This window comes from Diabrotica virgifera, chromosome 5 (assembly GCF_917563875.1).
Source record: "Diabrotica virgifera virgifera chromosome 5, PGI_DIABVI_V3a".
Classification (NCBI taxonomy): Eukaryota; Metazoa; Arthropoda; class Insecta; order Coleoptera; family Chrysomelidae; genus Diabrotica; species Diabrotica virgifera.
This window is the reverse complement of record NC_065447.1, coordinates 210,065,048-210,092,748: the sequence shown is the minus strand read 5'-3', so window position 1 is coordinate 210,092,748 and position 27,701 is coordinate 210,065,048. Positions and strand designations below refer to the sequence as shown.

At 35.4% G+C, this 27,701-nt stretch overlaps 1 protein-coding gene across 3 annotated transcripts in view; it reads left to right on the top strand.

Annotated features, from left to right (window-relative positions):
- The window catches only part of LOC114329703 (tubulin-specific chaperone cofactor E-like protein), a 130,056-nt gene that overhangs the window by 71,247 nt on the left and 31,108 nt on the right, over positions 1 to 27,701 (top strand). For 2 of the 3 annotated variants that reach the window (XM_050650576.1, XM_050650578.1), the window contains exons 2-5: positions 1,417 to 1,679; positions 6,853 to 7,536; positions 13,303 to 13,487; positions 17,085 to 17,316. In XM_050650576.1, coding sequence (XP_050506533.1) covers positions 1,428 to 1,679; positions 6,853 to 7,536; positions 13,303 to 13,487; positions 17,085 to 17,316 — 1,353 coding nt within the window. In that variant the 5' untranslated portion in view covers positions 1,417 to 1,427. Of the gene's footprint in view, positions 1 to 1,193; positions 1,341 to 1,416; positions 1,680 to 6,852; positions 7,537 to 13,302; positions 13,488 to 17,084; positions 17,317 to 27,701 lie in introns of those variants that run through there. The other variant, XM_050650577.1, reaches the window with a different exon arrangement.

Here is a 27,701-nt window from a genome sequence, read left to right as displayed (position 1 = left end):
CTATACCGCTAATTGTTAATAACTAAAAATAACAGCTTTTTAATAAAATAATGACAAAAATCTCTTCAGAACACTGAAGAAGGTATTTGAATCTTGATTTTGTCACTTTTTGAATTTCATAATAATCATTTTTAATCGAGTTATGAAGCCTTGAAAATGGCCATTTTCGCATTTTTCAAAATTTTAATCGCATATTACTCGACAACAATCAATTTTAGAGAAAAATTACAAGAGACCTTTTTTGCTCAGAATGACCCAAGTTATCTAAAAAAAATTGTTGGAAATAAAAAAATTATTTTTGTGAATTTGTTTAAAAAAAATTGTTTAAAACATTTTTCGACCACGGCACCGCAAGGCACCCTGTGGATATGTTATGAGGACCCCTTTTTGAGTAAGTTTGTGCAAAAAAATCTGATCGAAATTGTTCCGCTAACGGGGGCGACGATACAGTTAGACTATAGCGCTAATTGTTAATAACTAAAAATAACAGCTTTGTAATAAATTAATGACAAAAATCTCTTCAGAACGATGAAGAAGGTATTTGAATCTTGATTTTGTCACTTTTTGAATTTCATAATAATCATTTTTGATCGAGTTATGAAGCCTTGAAAATAGCCATTTTCGCATTTTTCAAATTTTTAATCGAGTATAACTCGACAACAATCAATTTTAGAAAAAAATGACAAGAGACCTTTTTTGCTCAGAATAAGGCAATTTATCTAAAAAAAATTTGTTCGAAATGAAAAAATTATTTTTGTGAATTTGTTTAAAAAAAAATTGTTTAAACAATTTTTCGACCACGGCACCGCCCGGCACCCTGTGGATATGTTATAAGGACCTCTTTTTGAGTAAGTTTGTGCAAAAAAATCGAGTCGGAATAATTGCGCTAGCGGGGGCGACCATACTGCCCGGTCTATTTACGACAAGGTAAAATTTCTGGGCTGTCTTTAGTCGAAATCACTTTCTCTCTAGACGGGTATTCACTATTCTGATTTTCTTCACCTCTTCCTCACTCAACTTCTCTATCTTTCACTTTGTAACCGTTATCAATTGATTAAATTGATTTATGAATAATTATACGTGTTTAATTATGTATTTAAAAGTTCATATAAAATTGCATCCAATCATATTCGTGCATTTATAATGTTTTATAGATGAAGTAAAAGTTTGACAAAATTTTAATCATCCTATGCTGGATTATTGAAAATAAAAAGTCGATTGATAACCTTATAATTTTGAAGTCTCTGTAGCATCACGTTTGACAATGTTTTGACACAACTACTAACTAAATTTCAGTTCATTAAGGGAATACAAATGCAGAACCAATAGCCCAAACAATGGTAAATGACATCTAAACGACGTCTAAACTTATGTGGCATTTAAAAATATTGTTCTTATATTATTTTCTTATTTTAGGTTTCCTTACCATGCCGTCCCTGCTAGAGGCCCTTGAACAAAAGTATGGCGAGAGCTCGACAGATTCAGATGGGTCCGAGGATGAAGGCATTTCTGTGTCCATATTTGTGCCTTGTAAATCTCCAAGAGCCGTCGTTCCGGCGCTCCTAGTTCTCAACGACTGCGATATTGCTACTGCCGGAGAAAAAGATGCCTTGGTCGCCAAATGTGCAGGTGTCGAAGAACTTGATTTGGCCAAAAATAAATTACAAGAATGGCCAGAGGTTGGTATATATTTTTTCAACTTAGATCACATGCATAGATATTTATGTTGACATTTCTGAACCTCCTCCTCAATGCTACCACCATCACCCCTTTATAGGAATGTCGTGACATCAAATTTTTATAATTTTTTACAAGTCCCTACTATCCTTCCAGCAATTTCTGATAGGTAGATGACGATGTATTATGTTTGACCAGTGGTGGGCAAACTTTTTTAATGGGGGGCCACAAAGTTTAAGAAATTCTAGAGGAGGGCCAGAATTGTAGAAAAAATGTGTTTTGTGTTAAAGCGGGCCATATACTATCCATTTCGATGGATCCTCTGCGGGCCGGATTAAATACTTTCGCCGGCCGGAGTTGGCCCGCAGGCCGTACTTTGCCCATCACTGTGTTTGACCTTCTTCTTCAAGTGCCATTTCCGCAACGGAGGTCGGCAACCATCATAGCTATTCGTACTTTAGAGACGGCTGCTCTGAAAAGTTCATTTGATGTACATCCGTACCATTCTCTTAGGTTGCATGATATTTTACTTCTACCTATGCTTCTTTTTCCTTGGATCTTTCCCTGCATAATCAGTTGGAGTAAGTTATATATCTCTACACATGTAATATGTCCGAGGTATTCCAATTTTCTTGTTTTTTGTATATTTAAGATTTCCATTTCTTTATTCGTCTTTCTCAGAACCTCTTTGTTTGTGACTTATGTACACTTCATTTTCAGAATTCTACACACCCACAACTCTAACGGTTCCAGTTTTTTTCATTGATGTCGCATTCAAGGTTAAAGTTTTCATTCCATAAAACAAAGTCGAGGAAATGTAGAACCTATCCAACCTAACTCTTTGCTCCAACTTCAAAGCTCTTGTGCAGAGCACTCTACCCATCTTTTCATATAGTCAATGGACTTCTAAATATGAAAAAACCGCGGAGTGCTACCATTTAAATTAAAGGGGTGCGTTTTAGAGAAAGAGGTAAATTAGTCCCTAGGGTGAATTCTATGCAGTTTTGGTACAAACACGTTTACAAAAAAATTATTCCAGATTTTTACTATCAAAATATCACCTTTTAAAGTCGAAAATATTTTTTTTACAAAAATATATTAAAAAAAAAAGCAAAAAAACACGAAAGAAAGCAATTTTGTTTTTGGCCCCATAACTTTTCCACGGGGATATAGGTATAGGCATTATAGATATAGACAGAAAAAAAACTTCCATCCTTCCTCTTTAAAATGACGTTTGGTAGAAGTCACTAGCATTTATAGTTTTCGAAATATGATTTTTCAAAGTTTGCCGCTCATAGCATTTTTGGTCAATTTTCACCATTATTTCGCAAACATTGTTCTATAATTTTTTTTCTACGCATTTCTAAGTAGGTATATGTAATGGTATATTTAGTACTAAGAGTCAATTATCTACCATTAAAGTGGTCTATTGTATAAGGTTGTACGACTATCTTTGATCAAGTTATGATTTTTTAAAATTTTATATTTTTAACGAATTTTGATTTTTTCACGATTATTTTTTAAATTTCTCATCATAACTTTTTTTCTTGTACATTTGGGTATAGGTACACATTGTCGAATAAAAAAGATAGATTATTTTCTTTTAGCTTTTAGCTTTTTTAAAATGGTGTACATACATATTTAAAATATTCTAGGACTATCTTTAAACAAGATATCCGTAGCATATCCAAGGGATCCGTAATTTGAGAAAAATTTTGATTTTTTTTTTCAATTAGAAGAATATAATTGCATATTAGAACATAATTTTTAATTCCGAATAACGTTTCTTAATAACAATTTTCCATATTGTGAAATACATAGGTACTTTACTCTTGAGCAAAATTTATATTTTTTAATAAAGCTCGTATACTATTGATAATCAACTATTTTCAATGGGAAATAAGCCACAATTTTACCAAAAAAATGATTTTATTAACGTTTCGAAGCCCAAATCGGGTTTCGTTGTCAAAATACAAAATACTACTAAAATAAACAAAAATGTTGCTAAGTAAAAAAATTCTTCTAATAATCTACTTAATCTGACTCATTTATATTGGCAATTCAGACGTATATTATACATTTTAAAGTACTTTAAAATGATATCGCCAATATTTATGAGTTGCGTTCCTGGGACGACTTTACTAAAAGATAGTTCATTCGATTACATGAAATCAATCCCAACTCAAGAATATCCGTCACAAAAAAATCATAGCATGTGATCTGTCTTTAAAAAGACAACCAAATACAACGATGGCAGTAAAATTCTCGCGTTAGAGATTCCATAGTAAATCACGAGGGAAAACAAAAAAAAAAACCTCGTGATACTATCCCGACATCGTAAGTATTTGGTCTTACATTTTATTTACTTTCAAAAAACTAATACCAAATTCTGACTTTAATATGTTTAAATTAAAAATTATTGACTTCCTCTTTCAGTATGGGTAACCACATCCTACTGCATTCTACCGAGGAATTTGCGACACAATTGTTTTCATTTAGCATAATTAGAGCCCGCTTCTTTGATTTTTCTCTTTTTACTATCTGATTCTTTCAGGACTATAAGTACTCGAAACGTTAATAAAATCATTTTTTTTGGTAAATTTGTGGCTTATTTCCCATTGAAAATAGTTGATTATAAAAATACCACAAGGAAATAGCTTCAGAACAACTATTGATAAAATTTGATATCTGATGATTGCATCTCAGGTTTTAGGCAATGCAGGGCATTTTATGAAGAATATTTTTTTCATAAAATTAATAATAAAAAAGTTCATATGGTTCCAACTTAGTGGGACATATGGCATGTGTATATGTCACTCTTCGAAAAAGCATACCATATCTTGTTTAAAAATAGTTCTAGAATTTTTTGCAATACACCATTTTAAAGTAAAGATTTTTTTGTATTGAGCAATATACAGGGTGTCCCGAAAAGAATGGTCATAAATTATACCACACATTCTAGGGTCAAAAATAGTTCGATTGAACCTAACTTACCTTAGTACAAATGTGCTCACAAAAAAAGTTACAGCCCTTTGAAGTTACAAAATGAAAATCGATTTTTTTCAATATATCGAAAACTATTAGAGATTTTTTATTGAAAATGGACATGTATAATTCTTATGTCAGAAACATCGTAAAACAAAATTATAGTGAAATTTGTCCACCCCATAAAAAATTTATGGGGATTTTGTTCCCTTAAACCCCCCCAAACTTTTGTGTACGTTCCAATTAATTCATTATTGTGGTGCCATTAGTTAAACACAACGTTTTTAAAACTTTTTTGCCTCTTAGTATTTTTTCGATAAGCCAGTTTTTATTGAGATGCGGCTTCTTTTTCAATATATTTACGTAAAAATTTTATGGGGGTTTTGTTCCTTTAAACCCCCCTAATGTTTGTGTACGTTCCAATTAAACTATTATTGTGGTACCATTAGTTAAACACAGTGTTTTTAAAACTTTTGTCTCTTAGTCTTTTGTTCATAAGTCACCTTTTATCGAGATGTAGCTTCTTTTTCAAAATATACCTAAAAATGTAAATTATAAATAAATTTTCAGATTATTAACAGGTCTCTATAACGGTACTTAACCATATACAAATATGTGGTGGATTCGACAAATATTCAAAATATCTCGATAAACACTGGCTTATCGAAAAAGTACTAGGAGGCAAAAAAGTTTTAAAAATAATGTGTTTAACTAATAGTGCCACAATAATAATTTAATTGGAACGTACACAAAAGTTTGGGGGGGTTTAAGGGAACAAAACCCCCATAAAATTTGTATGGGGTGCACAAATTTTACTTAATTTTTTTTTTAAGATATTGCTGTCGTAAAAATGCCACATGTCAATTTTCAATAAAAAATCTCTGAGAGTTTTCGATATATGAAAAAAAATCGATTTTCATTTTGTAACTTCAAAGGGCTGTAACTTTTTTTGTGTGCACTATTGTATATAGGTAAGTGAGGTTCAATCAACCTATTTTTGACCCCAGAATCTGTGGTATAATTTATGACCAATCTTTTCGGGACACCCTGTATATATACCTAAATGTAGAAGAAAAAAAATGTTATAATGCGGAATTTAAAAATAATCGTAAAACCTATCAAAAGTCGTTAAAAGTATTTGAAAACTCATATCTTGCTTAAAAATAGTCATACAACCTTCTATTCGCGGTGTGCAAGTACTTGGAAAGGGAAACGAGAAACGACCCTGCGCGAGTCGCGGAGAAATATTGCAACTATCTTAAATAATTCATATTGTCAATTGAAATTGTCAAATTGACGTATATTTCATACCTTCTGTCAATGAAGCAGAAAAATTATATATTGCTCCACAATATTGATATGATATGCAATTATTATATAAAGGTAAATTTAATTAATTGTATTTTGCTTGCAGTACTGCATTTTAATAACTAATTTTATTTACTACATACAATTGTTGCTGTTTTCATAACATAACCTGAATCTTATTTTTTCTTCTTATTATTTTTTTTGGACTATGGCCTTGACAATTATCCAGTAACCAGGACTAATATAATTGGCCAATAAAATTAAAAGTGCGAATAATAGTACAGAGCGTAGAAATAGGGGTCGCTTTGCCGAACTTGCACGGTCCCAATAATAGACCATTTTAAAAGCACTTGACTTCTCATCCTACTAAATGTACCATTGCATCTACCAAACGTCATTTTAAAGAGGAGAGATAGAAATTTTTTTGTGAAGCACTGCCTTTACCTATATCCCCGCGGAAAAAAGTTATGGGTTAAAACATAAAATTGCTTTCTTTTGTATCTTTTTTGCTTTTTTTAATATATTTTGTAAAAAAATATTTTTGACTTTAAAAGGTGATATTTCGATAGTAAAATTAACCTAGAACAATTTTTCTGTGGAAGTGTTTGTACCAAAAGTGCATAGAACTTACTCTAATGTACCTAGTGCCTAGGGACTAATTCACTCCTTTCTCAAAAACGCACTCCTTTAAATGATAACACTCTGCGGTTTTTCCATATTGGAAGGTCCATTGAACATATGGAATAATAAAACCCCGTTAACGTTATAGTTTCGTTTAGCTGTCTTATTTTGAACATAATCAATAACCTATGTAACCTAATACATAAAACATTTTTTGACAAAATATGTTATTTTTTGCCAATTTGCATATTTGTGTTTTAGGTTTTTGGCATCCTAGAACAAATGCCCCGCCTTAAATTCGTAAACTTAAGCTTTAACGTACTTTCTACACCTCTTCGATCAGAGGTGGAGCTGAACAAAGAAACAAAGTGGCAGCAACTTAAAAATCTAGTTTTAAATTCTACGTATATTAGTTGGGAGAGTGTCCAAGAAATCCTTGATCATTTACCTAGCCTAGAAGAATTACATTTAAGTCTAAATGAATACAGTAATGTTCATCTCCATGATGACAAGTCAAAAAACTGTGATAGTGTTAAAAACGATAACGAAACCCAAGAAGAAACGCTTCCATGTACTCAAACGTGCGCATGTACTCCTTACAAACTAAAGCACAAACATTCGAAACTGAGGGTTCTCCATTTCAACGGGAATCCCGTAGAGGAGTGGAAAGAGGTAACAAAACTTGGGTACGCTTTTCCTAACTTAGAGACTCTAGTATTAGCGGACTGTCCTATAAAAGCACTAGACTTAAATGGAGAAGCAGTAGGATCAAATATGAACTATGAAAGATCGGAAAGCACGTGTGAATCTTGTACTGATAAAGATTCTCCGCACGATAGTTTTAGGAACTTGAGAGTTATTAACATGAATTCGACCAATATTACCACCTGGGATGATATAGAGAAGTTGGCTAGGTTTCCGGCTTTAGAATGTCTCAGAATTCAGGTAAATATTATTAAAATAGTGCATGTTCAATTGTTCGCATCCAAACAATAATCTTATATTTTTGCTGTATAATTTCCATTATTCTCATCCTCAGTTTTAAACTATTTCTTAATCCACCCCTTATGTTTCACCCGACTCCCTACCTACCCAATACAGACAATTATTATTGCTGAGACGAAGCAACGCGCGACGCTATCTCGGCCTCATTTGATTTCATCCGCCGAAGGGTGAACTCCTCTATTGATTGTCGAGCACAGACGCTAGCGACAGTTTTTAATCACTGCCTTCTTCGCTTAAAGGCAAAATAGGCAAGCCTTTCTTTTGGGTTAAATCTCAGTACGAAAACTAACATTGTGACCAGTAATCTCTCTCTTGTGTTAGCGTTTGTTTGGCAAACCATCTCTGCAAAATAAGACGATGATTCCTTAACCAGTGAAACCGCGTGTGAAAACGCGAACAGTGAACAGTTACACAGGACCTTGGGTAGGATGTTTTACGAACTTATAACAATGTCTGTATATCGCAATCCCACTCTTAATTCCACTTGAACCAGCAACCTAAACATACAGTCCACACCTCTGAAATTCTATTAATAATTTCATATTATATGTACATGCCTAGATTGTACAGTGCATCGTTGATTAATTATTATGTAGTCTATCTGATTTCTGGTGCAACTTTATGTATTTTGTTATGGCTGTTTCCACGTATATTATCTGCGAGCTGGTAGTTTGAACCAGGTATTCACAACAATCACGTTTTGTTCTTGGCAGAACTGAAGTAGTCTGTCGCCTTGATCATTTCGTACTCTTCCTTTTCCCACTTTTGCATTGATATCTCCCAATATTATCTGAATTTAATATTTTTTCGTGCGCTGCATTAAAACTTGTAGATCTGAGTTGTTCAACCTGTGTTGGGCTTATCGGTTGATGGAGTTTATACAACATATACAACATCTTGTATAATATAGATCAGCGATTCTCAATCTGTGGTACATGTACCACTGGTGGTACATTTCATTACTTGCGGTGGTACACAAAACACAACAAAAAATTAAAATAGTAGTACTTAGCAAGTCTTCATAATACACATAAATACTACATATAAAAATACAGGGTGTAACAAAAATACAGGTCATAAATTAAATCACATATTCTGGACCAAAAATAGTTCGATTTTACCTTAGTACAAATGGGCACATAAAAAAAGTTACAGCCCTTTGAAGTTGCAAAATAAAAATCGATTTTTTCCAATATGTCGAAAACTATTTGAGTTTTCTTATTGAAAACGGATATATTAAAATCTTAAAAAATATATAGTGAAATTTGTGCACCCCATCAATGTTTTTAAAACTTTTTTGCCTCTTAGTAATTTTTCGAAAAGCTAGTTTTTATCGAGATATTTTGAATATTTGTCAAATCCACCGCATATTTGTATACTGTTAAGTATGATTATTATATAGAGACCCGATAATAATATGAAAATTTATTTATAAATTACAGATTGAGGTATATTTTTAACCATATTAAAAAAGAAGCAGATAAGGCAAAAAAGTTTTAAAAACGCTGTATTTAACTAGTGGTAACGCAATAATAGTTTAATTGGAACGTACACAAACATTTGGGGGGTTGAAAGGCACAAAACCTCCATAAAATGGTTATGTAAACATATTAAAAAAGAAACTGGTTTATCGAAAAAATACTAAGAGGCAAAAAAGTTTCAAAAACATTGTGTTTAACTAACGGTATCAAAATAATAATTTAATTGGAACGTACATAAAAGTTTGGGGGGGTGGGTGGTTAAGGGAACAAAACCCCCATAAAATTTTTATGGGTGCACAAATTTCATTATAATTTCCTGCCATAGTTGTGCCACATGTCCATTTTCATTAAAAAATCTACAATAGTTTTCGATATATCGGAAAAAATCAAGTTTCATTTTGTAACTTCAGAGGGCTGTAACTTTTTTTGTGTGCATATTTGTACGAGGCTAAGTTAGGTTCAATCGAACTATTTTTTGTTCCAGAATATGTGATTTAATTTATGACCTGTATTTTTGTTACACCCTGTATACATATGTGGTACCAAAAATAATAAAAAGAACTGTAGGTGGTACATGACTCAAAAACTTTGAGAACCGCTGATATAGCTGTTGATTGAGTTTCCTTGCAGTTGTAGAAATCTCATACGATCTGAGTGATAGACCAAATTTGTAACGCTTTTTTTATAGCTTCGCTTATTATGATTCCGACACCATTCTAGTGCTGTTTCTGGTTATTTCCTGAGTAAATATTATCTTTTCAATGACCATTTTGCCTGAATTAGGCCCTCTCATCTGGGTTGTTCCAAGGATATTAATATTTAACCTGTTCATTTCTAGAAAGATGTTATGGATTTTGCCTGCCTAGAACATGCTTTCTAATATTCCAGGTGCCGATCTCAATAATTGTTTTTACGGTTTTTCACTTTCGGGTGATTCCTAGCTCTCTTCGCGGAGATTCTTAGCATCTCCTGATCATCTAATCTAAAGTCTACCGCGGACTGGGGCCAAATGTGTGTTTGATCTTTGCATAGTCATTGTTTTTGGGAGATGTGTAGTAGTTGCCCCTTGCTTTCTACACCGCAGTTTTATAGCTGGTTTAATTTATATTTGATTGGCGCCTATAAATGTGTGATCTCAACCCTGTGAGGATTATTTGCCTCCAGCCTTCAGTCACTAATGACATAGCTGCTACCCTACGCCATATGCTCAGTTGGTCCACAGGTGCTTATTTGGTAACACCTTATTCACACATATCCTACATATCTTCTTCTTCTTTAAGTTCCATCTTCTATCGAAGGTTGGAAATCATCATGGCAATGCGGACCCTGTTGACTGCCGCTCTAAATATCTCTGCACTACTGCATTCGAACCATTCCCGTAAGTTCTTAAGCCAGGATGTTCTTCGTCTTCCCACATTGCGCTTTCCTCGGATTTTGCCTTGCATAATAAGTTGTAATAATGAGTATTTTTGCCCTCTCATCACATGTCCCAAGTACTCAAGTTTTCGTCTTTTGATAGTTAGTATTATTTCCGGTTGATTTCCTATCCTTCTAGTTACTTCTACGTTCGACATTCTTTGAATCCATGATATTCGTAGGATTCTTCTGTAACACCAAAATTCAAAGGCGGCCAACTTATTCAAATGGACTTGTTTCAACGTCCACGCTTCCAAGCCATAAAGAAGAGTAGAGAACACGTAACATCGAAGCATCCTTAGGCGTAGTTCTAACCTTATATCCTGACAACAAAGAAACTTTTTAAGTTTAATGAATGATGCACGTGCTATTTCAATACGTGTCTTAATTTCTTTGGTTTGGTCTACATTTGATGTTATCCATGTTCCTAAGTATTTGTAGTTATCCAGACTCTCAATCACAGTATCTTCAATAGTTAATTGGATGTTTACGTGAGCCGATTTAGTTATGATCATGCATTTAGTTTTCTTTAAATTCATCTTCAGTCCGTACTCATGACAGCGTTCATTAAGGCGTTGCATTACGTTCTGTAAATCATTGTTGTTATCTGTTATTATTACTGTATCGTCTGCAAAACGTAAGTTGTTCAAAACTTCTCCATTGATAGATATACCTTCTATTGGATTTGAGAGCGCTTCTTGAAATACCGCTTCACTGTAGACATTGAAAAGTAGTGGAGACAGCACGCAACCCTGACGGACTCCTCTCTGTATTTTGATATCTTGGGTGTCCTGGTTGTCAACTCTTATCTTGGCAGTTTGATTCCAATATATATTAGATATAATTTTCATGTCACGACTGTCAATATTTTTGCTTTTTAATATATCTACAAGCTTTTTATGTTGAACTTTATCAAATGCCTTTTCAAAGTCTACAAAACATAAGTACATATCCTGATTCATGTCCATGCATCTCTGGGCCAGCACATTCAAGCCGAACAAAGCATCTCGTGTGCTCATACCATTTCTAAAGCCAAATTGTGTGTCACTGATTTCATATTCGAGAGTTTTAACAATTCTACTGTGTATTATTTTCAAAAATGTTTTAAGTGTGTGACTCATTAAAGATATTGTTCTGTGATCCGAGCAGGTTATTGCACTTGACTTTTTGGGAATTGCTACAAAGGTCGATTGCAGCCATTGTTTGGGGATTGTGGCAGTCTGATATATTAGATTAAAGAGTTCAACCATTCATCAATACAATCGTCATCAATAAGTTTTAATAATTCGATGGGCACATCATCTGGTCCAGTAGCTTTACCCTCTTTGGTGTTTTTAATGGCATAGATGACTTCTCTTAATATTGGTGGTCCGGTATCCTCTGTGATTTCTAATGACAGTTCTCCTCTTTCATCATTAAAGAGTTGTTGGATGTAATTGGTCCATTGACACAATCTCTCCTTCACGTCAGTAATAATATCCCCTTTATCATTTTTAAGGGTATTCGTTCTTGTGCTTTTTCTAGAACCTGTCATTTCTTTGATTTTTTTTGTGTAAATTAAAGCTGTCATACTTTTTATCCAGGTCTTCTATTTCTTTGCATCTGTCGGAGAGCCACTTCTCTTTTGCCTCTCGAATTTTATTTCTGATGTTTCTCTGAATTTCTTTGTATTTATTCGGGTCTTTTGTTTTATGTTTTCTTCGTTCTTCCATAAGTTCAAGAATTTCTACTGTCATCCAAGATTTTGTTTTTTCTCCAAGTGGTTTGAGTGTTTCTTTTCCAACTGATACTAAGGCATGATGAATTTTTCCCATTTTTGGTCAACAGTCAGAGTTTCCGCACTATCTTCTTTGACTTTATTTAAGTTCTCGTTTATTTTAAATTTCGTTTCCGCATAGGTCTTGTCTTGTTTGAGCCGCCTTGTATCCATGATTTTATTGGAGCTAGGGCTCTTTACCTTCTTTAGTTTCACTCTCATAGACAAAACAACCGGGTTGTGATCGGAGGATATGTCCGCTCCTGGATAAGTTTTAGATGATATTATAGAATTTCTATATCTTCTGTTGACGATACATATCTGTGATTGACCTACATATGACCTACATATCTGTAGGACATTATTACCCAGGGGGACGCGCCGCGTCTGGGTTGAGAACTCCCGCGCCCATCCGTCTTCCGCGAAGTACAGAAGAGCTCGTACTTAATTCAGATCTCCTCCTCCTCCTCGCTGGGTCTAGGTTGGGAGCTTCCATGTTGTGGTCAAATATTGTGAGTATATCCAGTCGAGGAGTGAGATGGCGCGAGTGAGTGTTATTTTATTATAGTTTATGATAAAAAGAACAGACGATGATTCTGTCTTGATATTAGAAAATAGTTGTTACTATACTAAATTTCAACAAGCGATGCAGTGCATGTAAACAACGATTTTAGTTATTAGAGATGTTCAAAATTTATCTATTCATTCCATACTAACAGCATATTATTATTAAAATCAGTTTATCACTTTTTCTCTGCTCTCGATTATTAGTTTTGATTGTATAGTATATAAATTTATTGTAATCACTGAATACGTAGATACTGAAAAAATAATCCTATTAATTAAATTAATGAATAATTTACGTGATTATATAAGTACCTAACTGTTATCCAATAATATTCAAAAACTGAACGAAATAGCCATCTCGTTCGTTGCTGATGACGACATCGCTGTTAACTAATGTTTACAGCTCCTGCATAGGTTATGTGAATAAGCTTTAATTATTATTACTAAATTATTGATTTCAAATATTCAGCATCAACTATGTTTTAGGCTTGTCCTTTATGGGAGAGCAATGAATATACTGAACACGAAAGGCGACAACTAGTTATAGCCAGGCTACCAAATGTAAAAATGTTAAATGGTGGTGGAAAAATAACCGTTGATGAACGAGAAGACGCAGAAAGGGCTTTCATCCGATATTACATGGACAAACCTGAAAGTGATCAACCGGAAAGGTAGGTTAGGAGAAACACAAAAATATTTTTAATCAGACCTAACCTTTTTTTCTAATTTTTCGTTTTTATATTATACAGTGCTAGTCAAAAGTCCGTACCCCCCCTCGTATCTTTTGAACGGTTATACCTATAATAGTGAAATTGGGAGGGAGGAAATAAACGGACGTAAGCTTTTTAACTAGTCATGACAGGTGACGTAATAGTGACAGATGACGTTACAGAGCCACTGTGACCGATAATTTTAAATGGGACCTTATGGCAAGTGATACCTCGTTTGAAAGGTATTTAAAATACTTATTCAGTCATACTATTTTTTTTGGTTTAAGTTGATTTTGATTTTGGTGAATAAAGTAAATAAATATAATATTGTAGTTTCGCATTTAATTAATAAAAATTCAAATGTCCGCCTATGGTTTTTTTTTGTCAAAAAAGTTGACGTTTTTTAATTCTCTAGTAGTTTTTACGTCAACGTGAACCTTTTTGACAAGTAATATAGGCGGAATTTTGAATTTTAATTAATTAAATGCGAAACTACAAGTTTATATTTATTTCATTTATTCATTAAAATTAGCTTAAACTCAAACGAAATTAGTATGAATGAATAGGCATTTTCAATACCTTTCAAACAAGGTATCACTTGCCATAAGGTCCCATTTAAAATTATCGGTCACAGTGGCTCTGTAACGTCATCTGTCACTATTACTTCACCTGTCATACCTAGTTAAGAAGCTTACGTCCGTTTATTTCCTCCCTCCAAATTTCACTATTATAGGTATAACCGTTCAAAAGATACGAGGGGGGGTACGGACTTTTGACTAGCACTGTATAATTATTTAGTGTTACGTTTTTCATAACATTATTTTATTTATCTAAATTATTATGGTAGGGGAGCCCAAGCGGGGATTTTTGCAGTAACTCGAGCGCGTCAGATTATCATATGGGGAAAACCTGGTACCCTGTAGATGTACCTCTACCATATATACTATAAACACAGGGGAGTTCGTTAAGGGGGGGGGGGCGAAAAAAAATATATCCTTAGAAAAACTCGAAATCGTCAGATTAAGATAAGGTAAGTTAAGTACATGCCAGACAGTGTATATTTCAAAAATCTGACGATTTGAGCGGGGCGTAAGGAAATGTAAGAGTCACAAAGTTTCACAAGAAAAAAGCGAATATTTCGCGAAATGAACGATAGATCTTAAAAACTAAAAAATACGTTCTCAATATTTGTCAAAAATCTATCGAATTATACCAAACACGACTCCCAACGAAGAGGGGTAGGGGGTAACTTTAAAATTATAAGTACGAATCCCGCGATATTTCGCGAAATGAACATCAGATCGAAAAACTGCAAAATACACTTATTTTAAATTAAAAAATGGAAAGTCCCCACTAAAATGGATACACTTATTCAATATGTTTGAAAAATCTGTCGAATCGCACCAAACACGACCCCATACGGAGGTGGGGTGGGGGGTTACTTTAAAATTTTAAAGCGCTCGAGTGACTGCACATTTAGCATACTTTCCTCTCCTATTATTAAGTACCAAGTAGGCTTTATGCTATAAAAGGAAAATATTAGCTTAGCTCCCAAGTTATCTTATAGTATGATACAATTGATCCCAAAAAAGCATAACCCAGACACCCAAAGTGAAAGTTTTCTCCAACACCAAATTATTCTATATGGTCCACATATTGTTCAGTAAAAAGTTACACCATTTTGAGCGACGCGTTTGGGGGTGGCGGGGAGAAGTCGGAAAATTAGTAGTTTTTTACGTTTGTCGTCATTATTTCTAAAACTATGCGGTTTAGCGTGAACAATGTTCTAATGTTCGACATTAAATTTTAAACAAAAAACGTCTGATGCATAATTCTTCTAACGAACAGTTCCAAAGTTACGGAGGTAGTATAGTATAATTGGTCCAAAAAAAAGGTCTAACCCCGCCATCCCAAATTACCCAGAATATGCATAGGACGTTTTTTGTTTAAAATTAAATGTAAAACATTTTTATATAGAACATTGTTCACGCTAAACCTCATATTTTTAGAAATAATGACGAAAAACGTAAAAAACTACTAATTTAAAGATTTCTCCCCCACCTTCCCCCCAAGCCGACGCTCAAAATGGTGTAACTTTGTACTGAATAATATGTGGATCATATAGAACAATTTGGTGTTGAAGGATAACTTTCACTTTGGATGTCTGGGTTTGATTCTAGTTATACTATACCAAAAAATACACACCGACCATACTATGAAAAGATAGGGCTGCTATGAACAAAAGAAAGACATTTTTTAAATCAGAGCATCACAGATATTTTAATTTAGTTTTACTTCTCTGACACCAAAATTGCTGTTTACTGTGTAATTTTCATCATCACGGTGCTGCAGCTCTTAAAGGGCCTCGACCTTTACAGTAGTAATTTTTTTCCACCTACCTCTATCGAAAGTGTACTTTTCCTGACCTGATTGTAGGGAGCAAAGTCGTACTTTTCCTCCCTAGGGAGAAAAGTACTTTTTCTCCATAGGGAGGAAAAGTAAAAGTGACGCCATAGAATGTCAGTGATGAAATAACTTATTGACGCCCTATACAATATTCTATTATCTATTACGTATGTATCTATACATTTTAAGGTTTGTTTGTAGAACACCCTGTATTTTGCAGAATGATAAAAAACAGTAAATTATTATTTTGGTTTAACAATGTTTACATTAACAATTTGACGTATATTTGACAGTTGACAGTTCTACTATACCTACTTGTTAGTTTTAGTTCTCTAATTAATTTTGTTAGTTAGTTACCTACATATATAAATTATTTAAAAATGAAAAAATGACTTGTAATTTGAGGAAGGTGGAAAAATCATAATATGTATAACATGGGAGTAAAGTGCCTTTTCCTCCCTTGAATGATTACTGCCCTCCGCTACGCGTCGGGCAGTAAACTTCATTCTCGGGAGGAACAGTAGCACTTTCCTCTCTTGTTATACATATAGCTATTCCACCAAACGTGTATATATTTTGCAGTTAAATGTTTATCTATGCCTCAATATTCCGTTTTTACAGACCGCTCCTCTAATATTTTTGGTCCATTAGGTGAGAGCGGTCACTATGAGTGTTCTATACAGTCTTATAGAATTATGTACATGCAAAAAAACCCATTTGGAACCATTTCCAAAAAATGTCCTAATGAAAATTTATGTCATGACTGTAAAAATAATTAGTCCAAGTAATATTGTATTCGCTCCCTGCATGACTGACGCGATACCTAGCGTTGTATACTCAGCCATAGCTTTGCCACGATCACACTGAAGTCTGGTAACTATTAGACTATAAATTTATAGAGTCTAATAAATTACTATGCTCACCCTAAAGAGCATAAAGATATTTTTATTCATATCAAAAATGAGTATATTCTCACAACAACCTATACATAAGAGTACCTACTCAAGCCGAGTATCTACTTCTGATTTTTATTCTTACCACGAGGAGTATTTACTCCAACATTTAGAGTATAAACTACATGCTCATTTTTATTCATACGAGCCAGTCACTCTAAAAACCATAATTTTGTTATAATATTTGATTTTGTTTTAGGTACTTCGAGCTGATACAGATCCACGGAAAATTAGACCCTTTGGTACATGTAGATCTACGACCAGAGAAGAGAGTCAAAGTAAACTTTATATGTGGTGATATTAGTGAAATTAGATCACTCGACTTATTCCGTACAGTATGGGACCTTAAGGTTAAATTAGAACCGTTTGCTGGATTTTCTGCATCCAAAATGAGGTTATTTTACATTGATCAGGATCTCCGAGATATTCAGGTATACAAAATATAAAGTATCATCAATTATGGCATCATAGCTCTTCTTCTTCTTCTTCTTGTGCCACTCCTACCGGAGATTGGAAATCATCAAGGCTATCCTGACCATGTTTACAGCTGACCTAAAGAGTTCATTAGTGGTGCAGCCAAACCACTCTCTCAAATTCCGCAACCATGACATTCTCCTACGGCCTGGATTCCGTTTTCCTTCATCATAGCTCATTTTAAACCAAAGCCTTTTTCAGAACAATCTTCCATTCACCCATGTCTCTGGCAACTCATGTCCATGCTCTAACTCTAATAGATATTAAGTCGTCCTCTAGGTTGTCTTGATACCTAGGTCTCGGTCTTCCTCTGGCTCGTTATCCCATCAGCCCTCTTCGGTCAAAAACTTTTCTGGCCGTTGCACTTTCCTCTCGCCTGATTGCATGCCCTTTCCATCTAAGGCGTGCTACCTGAATGAGTTTTACAACGCCAGGTTCATCGAAACTTCTATACAAAGTAGTAACGCCTGCGCCACAAATCTTGCTGTTTTATTCCTCTATATATATTCTTCTTAGGATTTTGCACTTAAAACGTTTAAGCAGTTTTTAGTCCTTCTTTGTAAGTACTTAACTACGTTTCTACTCCATATGTTAGCACTGATCTTAATAATGTTTTAAGACGGTCACTTTAATTTTCCTGGGTAGTTTTGAGCCCATCTGTCTTCTGAAGCCATATTAACACTTATTGGCAAGTACTATTCTTCTTTTAATTTCTTCGCTGACGTTGTTACCTTGATTCAATATAGAACCTAAGTATGTAAAGGTGTCCACACATTACAGTTCTAAATTGCCAATTATTATTCTTCTAGGTGTCTGGTTACTTGACTTAGTACAATACATATATTTGGCCTTTGGGGCATTTATATTTACTCCCATTCTCTGTGCAGAAGCCCTTAATGACCAAAATGCATCGGTCAGAGACTCTGTGGACCTAGCTATGATATCGATGTCATCTGCATATCCGACAACTTGCTCAGATTTGTTAAAGATAGTGCCATTTGTGCTAATCTGGGACTTTCGAATTATTTTACTTGGTCGTTCAATTCTACACATCTTTGAATCGAGTTTCCGCAGTTTCGAAAACCCTGGAACGTACTTAATTTTCGTGTAAATTATGACATGTTTTTGACTACATTGGACCTCATCAGAGAGCGATAGAAATTTAAGACAGACTCATACAGAAAAATACAGGAAAAATACATTTTTCACTTTCGAACTTCTCTAGCATTATCTGCTGTGTGTGGCAGAAAATATGCACAACTATGTGTTATTCTTTTTCTCATAGGCATCTTTCAGTGCGTCACAGTTTTTCGATTTCTTTCTAACGCATTAAATTGTATGTGACAGAAAAAAAGGCACGTCCGTGATTACAGACATTTATAACATTTATTCTAGTTGTCGATAGATGGCGCTATAATCGAAAAAAAAAATATTTACGAATTATAAATATATCTACGAATATAATCTGTACAATTTATAAGACTATACAAATTAAAGAAAATACCAATTTATAAATATGATTTGTTTTTATGCCAAATTGCAAATAAAATTTGACGACTGTCAGATGTAACTAAAATGTCATGTTATAATAAATGTTATAAATGTCACGGACTTACCTTTTTTCTATCATTTGTGACGCACTGAAAAATGCCTATGAAAAGGACAATACTATACTAAACTATCCGTCAACAGCTAAAATATTTAAGAATATCTATATCTTACACAAACTTATTTCTTTTGTTGGTTTTATAGAGGGTGGCTTATTTTTACCCGTGTTGAGCAACCCCCCCCCCCCACTTGCATAAATTAAAAAACAAATAGCGCTGATTTATGAGCTTTCATATTCCGCAAATTAAAAATTTGGAGCTCGTTACACTGAGCAGGAATTTAATATTTTGGTGGGGGGGGGGGGGGGGGGCTGAGTACCCATTAAAAATAGGAATATTAAATCGATCTTTGCGGCAGAATTACGAGCTATTTATGAGCTCTCGAAGTGATATAGTTTCGATTTTTGAGCTCATCCCCTTCACCTCAAAACAACACTTTAATTGATTTAACTAAGAGAAAAATGCTGAGAAAATTAAAAATATATCGTATTGCGGATATAATTCGTATAGCTTATATACTCTAAGAATAAACTCTTAAATCACGCGCATTTCGATTATTGAGCTACAACCCCTTCGTAAGAAAACCACCCCATCTTCCCGGTAAGAGAGAGTTGTTTTTAAAATGAATTAAATTAATTATTTGGCGACTACATATCGTTTAATAATTTATGAGCTCCCAAAATACGCGCATTTAGATCATTAAATTGCAATTACTTTTGTATAGTGCAGTCACTGAAGGTAAAAATCAACTATTACCTTAAATTTCGGTGAACCTTCATCGATTTTCACGAAAATTGGTGAGTGGTTAGAGAATACCTCAAGAAACAAACATGACAAGGTGCCACCTTGCGCCTTTACCCTGAGGGTGGATACCACCCCTTCTCGGGGTGAAAATTATTTTATTAAAAATAAATCCACAAATCCATAGAAGGACAAATTATAAGCAAAATTTGTTATATAAAGTTATTAAAATAAATCAATACTTTTTGAGTTATTAAAGATCAAATATTTTAATTTTCGTGAAAAAAATGCATGCTTTAAAGCGATTTTTCATAAATAACTCAAAAACTGTAAGTTTTTACAAAAACGTTTTCATTAGCAAAATTGAAGCTAATGAAAAATATAATAAATTCCTTACTGACAGAAACTTTTAATATTAATTTAAAGTAAGTTATGTAATTGAATGTATATTTTTTCTGCGAGTACTCAAATCTAAGGATCCAAGCTTAAATAACGGGAAAACGATGCATTTTGTGCATATACTTACTAAATACTTGTCAAAATACTTAAAAATACCTATCAAATGAGCTCCAGAAAAAGTTGATAGCATCAAAATTTATACTCCAAAAATTTTTCCAAAAAAATGTTATTGTGGTTTTTTTAAAATAACTCTGTTAATTTTTATATCAGGCACATCCAAATAGTTGATAGGTAATTTCTAGAGCTATGAAACTGTATTACATTTAATCTTTCAAATACTTTATTTTTTTAGGATAATAGGTTAAAGGGGTTCAGTTACATTGTTCTCGCGGTAAAATTTAGGCTTAAAGGTTTCTATCTTGGTTATTTTGATTCATACAGAAATAAAAAGACAATAAAATATTTGCTAATAAAAAACTCAAATTTTGTTCCCTATCATTTTTACGTGTATCGAGTATGGAGTTATTATCAATAGAAAATAATTTACGAAAATTTGAGAAATTTTGATTTTTTTTAAATCATATAAATATATTTTATTAAAATATGCATTCTAAATCGGTCAAAATGTTTAAGGTCATTACTTATGCTAATAAAGAAAGTCTTATAAGGGATTACTAAAGATTTTAATTTTTGTGGAAATGGCGTACGTTTTATTTTTCACTTTTTCCTAAAAAATTCGAAATGTTCCTATTATTTTCATTTTCACTTGCTTAATTTTGATGATATCAACTTCTTTTGCAGCTCATTTAATAGGTATTAGTACTTTGACATTAGATATAGATATAGACAATAGATATATTTTAGTATATTTTATAAAATATATTGTTTTCCTGTTATGTGAGCTTGAATACATACTTAGATTTGAGTACTCGCTTACATAAAAAAATATACATTTAATTACCTAATAATATGTAACTCACTTTGAATTATTAATATTAAAAGGTTTTTCAAGTAAGGAGTTTATTCAATGTTTTATTAGCTTCAATTTTCGTAACGATTACTTTTTTGTAAAAACTTACAGTTCTTGAGCAATTTACGAAAAACCGCTTTAAAACATGCATTTTTTTCACGAAAAATTAAAATCTTTGATCTTTATTATTTCAAAAGTATTGATTTATTTTAATAACTTTATATAACTACGAACTATATATTTTAATAACTACGAAGGAGATGCAAGGTGGACAACATTAATAACTGGGTGAAAAGCAGAAGAGTAGAATGGAACGACCACATAAGCCGAATGTCAGCAAATAGAGTAGTAAGGACGGCGAGAGACGGTTCGCCAATAGGAAGACGATCAGTGGGAAGTTGGGAAGACCACAAAAAAGATGGAATGACAACTTACTGGAGGCACATTGAAAAACAGACAGAGTAATGTCTATATAAAAAGAAGAAGAAGAAGAAGAACTTTATATAACAAATTTTGCTTATAATTTGTGCTTCTATCGATTTGTGGAGTTATTTTTAATAAAATAATTTTCACCCCCCGCGAAGGGGTGGTATCCACCCTCAGGGCAAAGGCGCAAGGTGGCACCATGCCACCTTTGTTTTTGAGGTGTTCTTTAACCACTCACCAATTTTCGTGAAAATCGATGAAGGTTCACCGAAATTTAAGGTAATAGTTGATTTTTACCTTCAGTGACTGCACTATACAAAAGTAATTGCAATTTAATGATCTAAATGCGCGTATTTTGGGAGCTCATAAATTATCAAACGATATGTAGTCAGTAGTCGCCAAATAATTAATTTATTTCATTTTAAAAACAACTCTCTCTTAAGCCGGGAAGATGGGGTGGTTTTCTTGCGAAGGGGTTGTAGCTAAATAATTGAAATGCGCGTGATTTAAGAGTTTATTCGTAGAGTATATAAGCTATAAGAATTATATCCGCGATACAATATATTTTTAATTTTCTCAGCATTTTTCTCTTAATTAAATCAATTAAGGGGTTGTTTGGGGTGAAGGGGATGAGCTCAAAAATCGAAACTATATCACTTCGAGAGCTCATAAATAGCTCGTAATTCTGCCGCAAATATCGATTCAATATCCCTATTTTTAAGTAGTGGGGGGGCTGATTCAGCCCCCCACTAAAATATTAAATTCCTGCTCAGTGTAACGAGCTCAAAATTTTTAATTTGTGGAATATGAAAGCTCATAAATAGCTCATAAATCAGCGCTATTTGTTTTTTAATTTTTGCAAGCGGGGGTGGGGGCAGCTCAACACGGGTCTTATTTTTAGCGGTTCCTAGGTAGATCAGTGACACCGAGGTGTAAATTTTCTGTCTTCTACAGTAGAGGGCGATACTTCGCGTGTCCACTCTTCTTCTTCAAATGATATTTTCACGACGGAGGTCAGCACTCATCTTAGCTATCCGCGCTTTAGAGACGGCCGCTCTCCCTTTGCTTCTCTTTCCCTGGATCTTTCCCTGCATAATCAGTTGGAGCAAGTTGTATCTCTCTCCACGTGCAATATTCTTCTTGATGTGCCTATTCGTGACGAATGTTGGCGATCATCATGGCAATCTTCATCTTATCTGCAGCAGCGCGTAAAAGCTGCTGCACAGCTGTTGTGTTGAACCAGCTTCTGTGGTTCTTCAACCAGGATGTTCTTTTTCTTCCTGGACCCCGCTTTCCAAATATTTTTCTTTGTGGGAGTGAATATCTGGATCTATTTCACATAATGTGTCCGAAGTATTGAAACTTTCGAGATTTGATGGTGGTCAGTACCTCTCGATTCTTCTTCATTTTTCTGAGGACCTCCTCATTTGTGACTCGGACTCCGATATAGCTACATCACAAATGCTTCCAATTTTCTGCACATATCTTTGTTCATGGTCCACGATTCAACACCATAAAAAAGGGCAGAGAACTCACTTTTATACCAAGAGAGAGGTTGTTGCTCTTGAAGAAGGCCCCCATCTGGTTGAAGGTGAATCCAATTTTACTATTTTGATTGTATTCAAGATTTTCGTTTCTTTATTCACCCGTCTCAGAACCTCTGTGTTGGTGACGTATTTTGTCATAGGATTCCCAGCTTTCATTACATAAAACAAGTCGAGGAAACGTAGCACTTTGCCAACCAAACTCTTAGCTCTAACTTTAAATCACTTGTGCAGAGCGCTCTTCTAATTTTGTTGAAACTTGCTCCAGCCTTTTCTATTTTGATTTTGATTTCCTGAAAGTAATGATTTGTGCAGTTAATCATCGATCCAAGCAAGGGCGAATCCAGGGCCGATTTTCGGGAAGGGCCATGAACTTGGGAGGGGGTACCAGGGGTCTGGGGGTAATTTAAAAAAATTAGGGTTACAATGGTGAGTTTTAAGGCACTTTTCACACACTTTTGATTGCCATAAAGTCATTCAAAACTTATCGTTATTAAAGTATTATTAAAGTAAAAGACTAAGTTTTCACTCTAATGGCATATAACATATCCCACCAGAATGAAAACAATGGGAACCTTCTCTGGTTACACCTCCGAGGCTTCTACAATTTGCAAGCCATACGGATGCTGAGACTAAGGAAGATGAGGGAATTCTACAATTTACAATTCACGTCACATCTGCTCAGCGCGGTAAAGTTCCAACGAGACTGGTTCCCTTCATACTCCACACAGAGTAAATGTAAATCAAAAATGAATAACCATTTTCAATTTCGTTGCAAAACGAAAATACAGCCGAACCATATTCCAGTCCAATCAGAGAGTGCTGCAAGCACCTCTACCGGTTTCGAAACTCATTAGTCTCTCATCAGGAGGCACATATGCTGCTCTCCCTGATCCAACCAAAACAAACCCCAGCGTGCAGTCCCGAATTGCAACGAACGAAATGGCATAGATGCCCTAGCGGCAACTGCTAGCAAAAGACTAAGTTTTCACTCTAATGGCATATAACATATCCCACCAGAATGAAAACAATGGGAACCTTCTCTGGTTACACCTCCGAGGCTTCTACAATTTGCAAGCCATACGGATGCTGAGACTAAGGAAGATGAGGGAATTCTACAATTTACAATTCACGTCACATCTGCTCAGCGCGGTAAAGTTCCAACGAGACTGGTTCCCTTCATACTCCACACAGAGTAAATGTAAATCAAAAATGAATAACCATTTTCAATTTCGTTGCAAAACGAAAATACAGCCGAACCATATTCCAGTCCAATCAGAGAGTGCTGCAAGCACCTCTACCGGTTTCGAAACTCATTAGTCTCTCATCAGGAGGCACATATGCTGCTCTCCCTGATCCAACCAAAACAAACCCCAGCGTGCAGTCCCGAATTGCAACGAACGAAATGGCATAGATGCCCTAGCGGCAACTGCTAGCAAAAGACTAAGTTTTCACTCTAATGGCATATAACATATCCCACCAGAATGAAAACAATGGGAACCTTCTCTGGTTACACCTCCGAGGCTTCTACAATTTGCAAGCCATACGGATGCTGAGACTAAGGAAGATGAGGGAATTCTACAATTTACAATTCACGTCACATCTGCTCAGCGCGGTAAAGTTCCAACGAGACTGGTTCCCTTCATACTCCACACAGAGTAAATGTAAATCAAAAATGAATAACCATTTTCAATTTCGTTGCAAAACGAAAATACAGCCGAACCATATTCCAGTCCAATCAGAGAGTGCTGCAAGCACCTCTACCGGTTTCGAAACTCATTAGTCTCTCATCAGGAGGCACATATGCTGCTCTCCCTGATCCAACCAAAACAAACCCCAGCGTGCAGTCCCGAATTGCAACGAACGAAATGGCATAGATGCCCTAGCGGCAACTGCTAGCAAAAGACTAAGTTTTCACTCTAATGGCATATAACATATCCCACCAGAATGAAAACAATGGGAACCTTCTCTGGTTACACCTCCGAGGCTTCTACAATTTGCAAGCCATACGGATGCTGAGACTAAGGAAGATGAGGGAATTCTACAATTTACAATTCACGTCACATCTGCTCAGCGCGGTAAAGTTCCAACGAGACTGGTTCCCTTCATACTCCACACAGAGTAAATGTAAATCAAAAATGAATAACCATTTTCAATTTCGTTGCAAAACGAAAATACAGCCGAACCATATTCCAGTCCAATCAGAGAGTGCTGCAAGCACCTCTACCGGTTTCGAAACTCATTAGTCTCTCATCAGGAGGCACATATGCTGCTCTCCCTGATCCAACCAAAACAAACCCCAGCGTGCAGTCCCGAATTGCAACGAACGAAATGGCATAGATGCCCTAGCGGCAACTGCTAGCAAAAGACTAAGTTTTCACTCTAATGGCATATAACATATCCCACCAGAATGAAAACAATGGGAACCTTCTCTGGTTACACCTCCGAGGCTTCTACAATTTGCAAGCCATACGGATGCTGAGACTAAGGAAGATGAGGGAATTCTACAATTTACAATTCACGTCACATCTGCTCAGCGCGGTAAAGTTCCAACGAGACTGGTTCCCTTCATACTCCACACAGAGTAAATGTAAATCAAAAATGAATAACCATTTTCAATTTCGTTGCAAAACGAAAATACAGCCGAACCATATTCCAGTCCAATCAGAGAGTGCTGCAAGCACCTCTACCGGTTTCGAAACTCATTAGTCTCTCATCAGGAGGCACATATGCTGCTCTCCCTGATCCAACCAAAACAAACCCCAGCGTGCAGTCCCGAATTGCAACGAACGAAATGGCATAGATGCCCTAGCGGCAACTGCTAGCAAAAGACTAAGTTTTCACTCTAATGGCATATAACATATCCCACCAGAATGAAAACAATGGGAACCTTCTCTGGTTACACCTCCGAGGCTTCTACAATTTGCAAGCCATACGGATGCTGAGACTAAGGAAGATGAGGGAATTCTACAATTTACAATTCACGTCACATCTGCTCAGCGCGGTAAAGTTCCAACGAGACTGGTTCCCTTCATACTCCACACAGAGTAAATGTAAATCAAAAATGAATAACCATTTTCAATTTCAAAACGAAAATACAGCCGAACCATATTCCAGTCCAATCAGAGAGTGCTGCAAGCACCTCTACCGGTTTCGAAACTCATTAGTCTCTCATCAGGAGGCACATATGCTGCTCTCCCTGATCCAACCAAAACAAACCCCAGCGTGCAGTCCCGAATTGCAACGAACGAAATGGCATAGATGCCCTAGCGGCAACTGCTAGCAAAAGACTAAGTTTTCACTCTAATGGCATATAACATATCCCACCAGAATGAAAACAATGGGAACCTTCTCTGGTTACACCTCCGAGGCTTCTACAATTTGCAAGCCATACGGATGCTGAGACTAAGGAAGATGAGGGAATTCTACAATTTACAATTCACGTCACATCTGCTCAGCGCGGTAAAGTTCCAACGAGACTGGTTCCCTTCATACTCCACACAGAGTAAATGTAAATCAAAAATGAATAACCATTTTCAATTTCGTTGCAAAACGAAAATACAGCCGAACCATATTCCAGTCCAATCAGAGAGTGCTGCAAGCACCTCTACCGGTTTCGAAACTCATTAGTCTCTCATCAGGAGGCACATATGCTGCTCTCCCTGATCCAACCAAAACAAACCCCAGCGTGCAGTCCCGAATTGCAACGAACGAAATGGCATAGATGCCCTAGCGGCAACTGCTAGCAAAAGACTAAGTTTTCACTCTAATGGCATATAACATATCCCACCAGAATGAAAACAATGGGAACCTTCTCTGGTTACACCTCCGAGGCTTCTACAATTTGCAAGCCATACGGATGCTGAGACTAAGGAAGATGAGGGAATTCTACAATTTACAATTCACGTCACATCTGCTCAGCGCGGTAAAGTTCCAACGAGACTGGTTCCCTTCATACTCCACACAGAGTAAATGTAAATCAAAAATGAATAACCATTTTCAATTTCGTTGCAAAACGAAAATACAGCCGAACCATATTCCAGTCCAATCAGAGAGTGCTGCAAGCACCTCTACCGGTTTCGAAACTCATTAGTCTCTCATCAGGAGGCACATATGCTGCTCTCCCTGATCCAACCAAAACAAACCCCAGCGTGCAGTCCCGAATTGCAACGAACGAAATGGCATAGATGCCCTAGCGGCAACTGCTAGCAAAAGACTAAGTTTTCACTCTAATGGCATATAACATATCCCACCAGAATGAAAACAATGGGAACCTTCTCTGGTTACACCTCCGAGGCTTCTACAATTTGCAAGCCATACGGATGCTGAGACTAAGGAAGATGAGGGAATTCTACAATTTACAATTCACGTCACATCTGCTCAGCGCGGTAAAGTTCCAACGAGACTGGTTCCCTTCATACTCCACACAGAGTAAATGTAAATCAAAAATGAATAACCATTTTCAATTTCGTTGCAAAACGAAAATACAGCCGAACCATATTCCAGTCCAATCAGAGAGTGCTGCAATCACCTCTACCGGTTTCGAAACTCATTAGTCTCTCATCAGGAGGCACATATGCTGCTCTCCCTGATCCAACCAAAACAAACCCCAGCGTGCAGTCCCGAATTGCAACGAACGAAATGGCATAGATGCC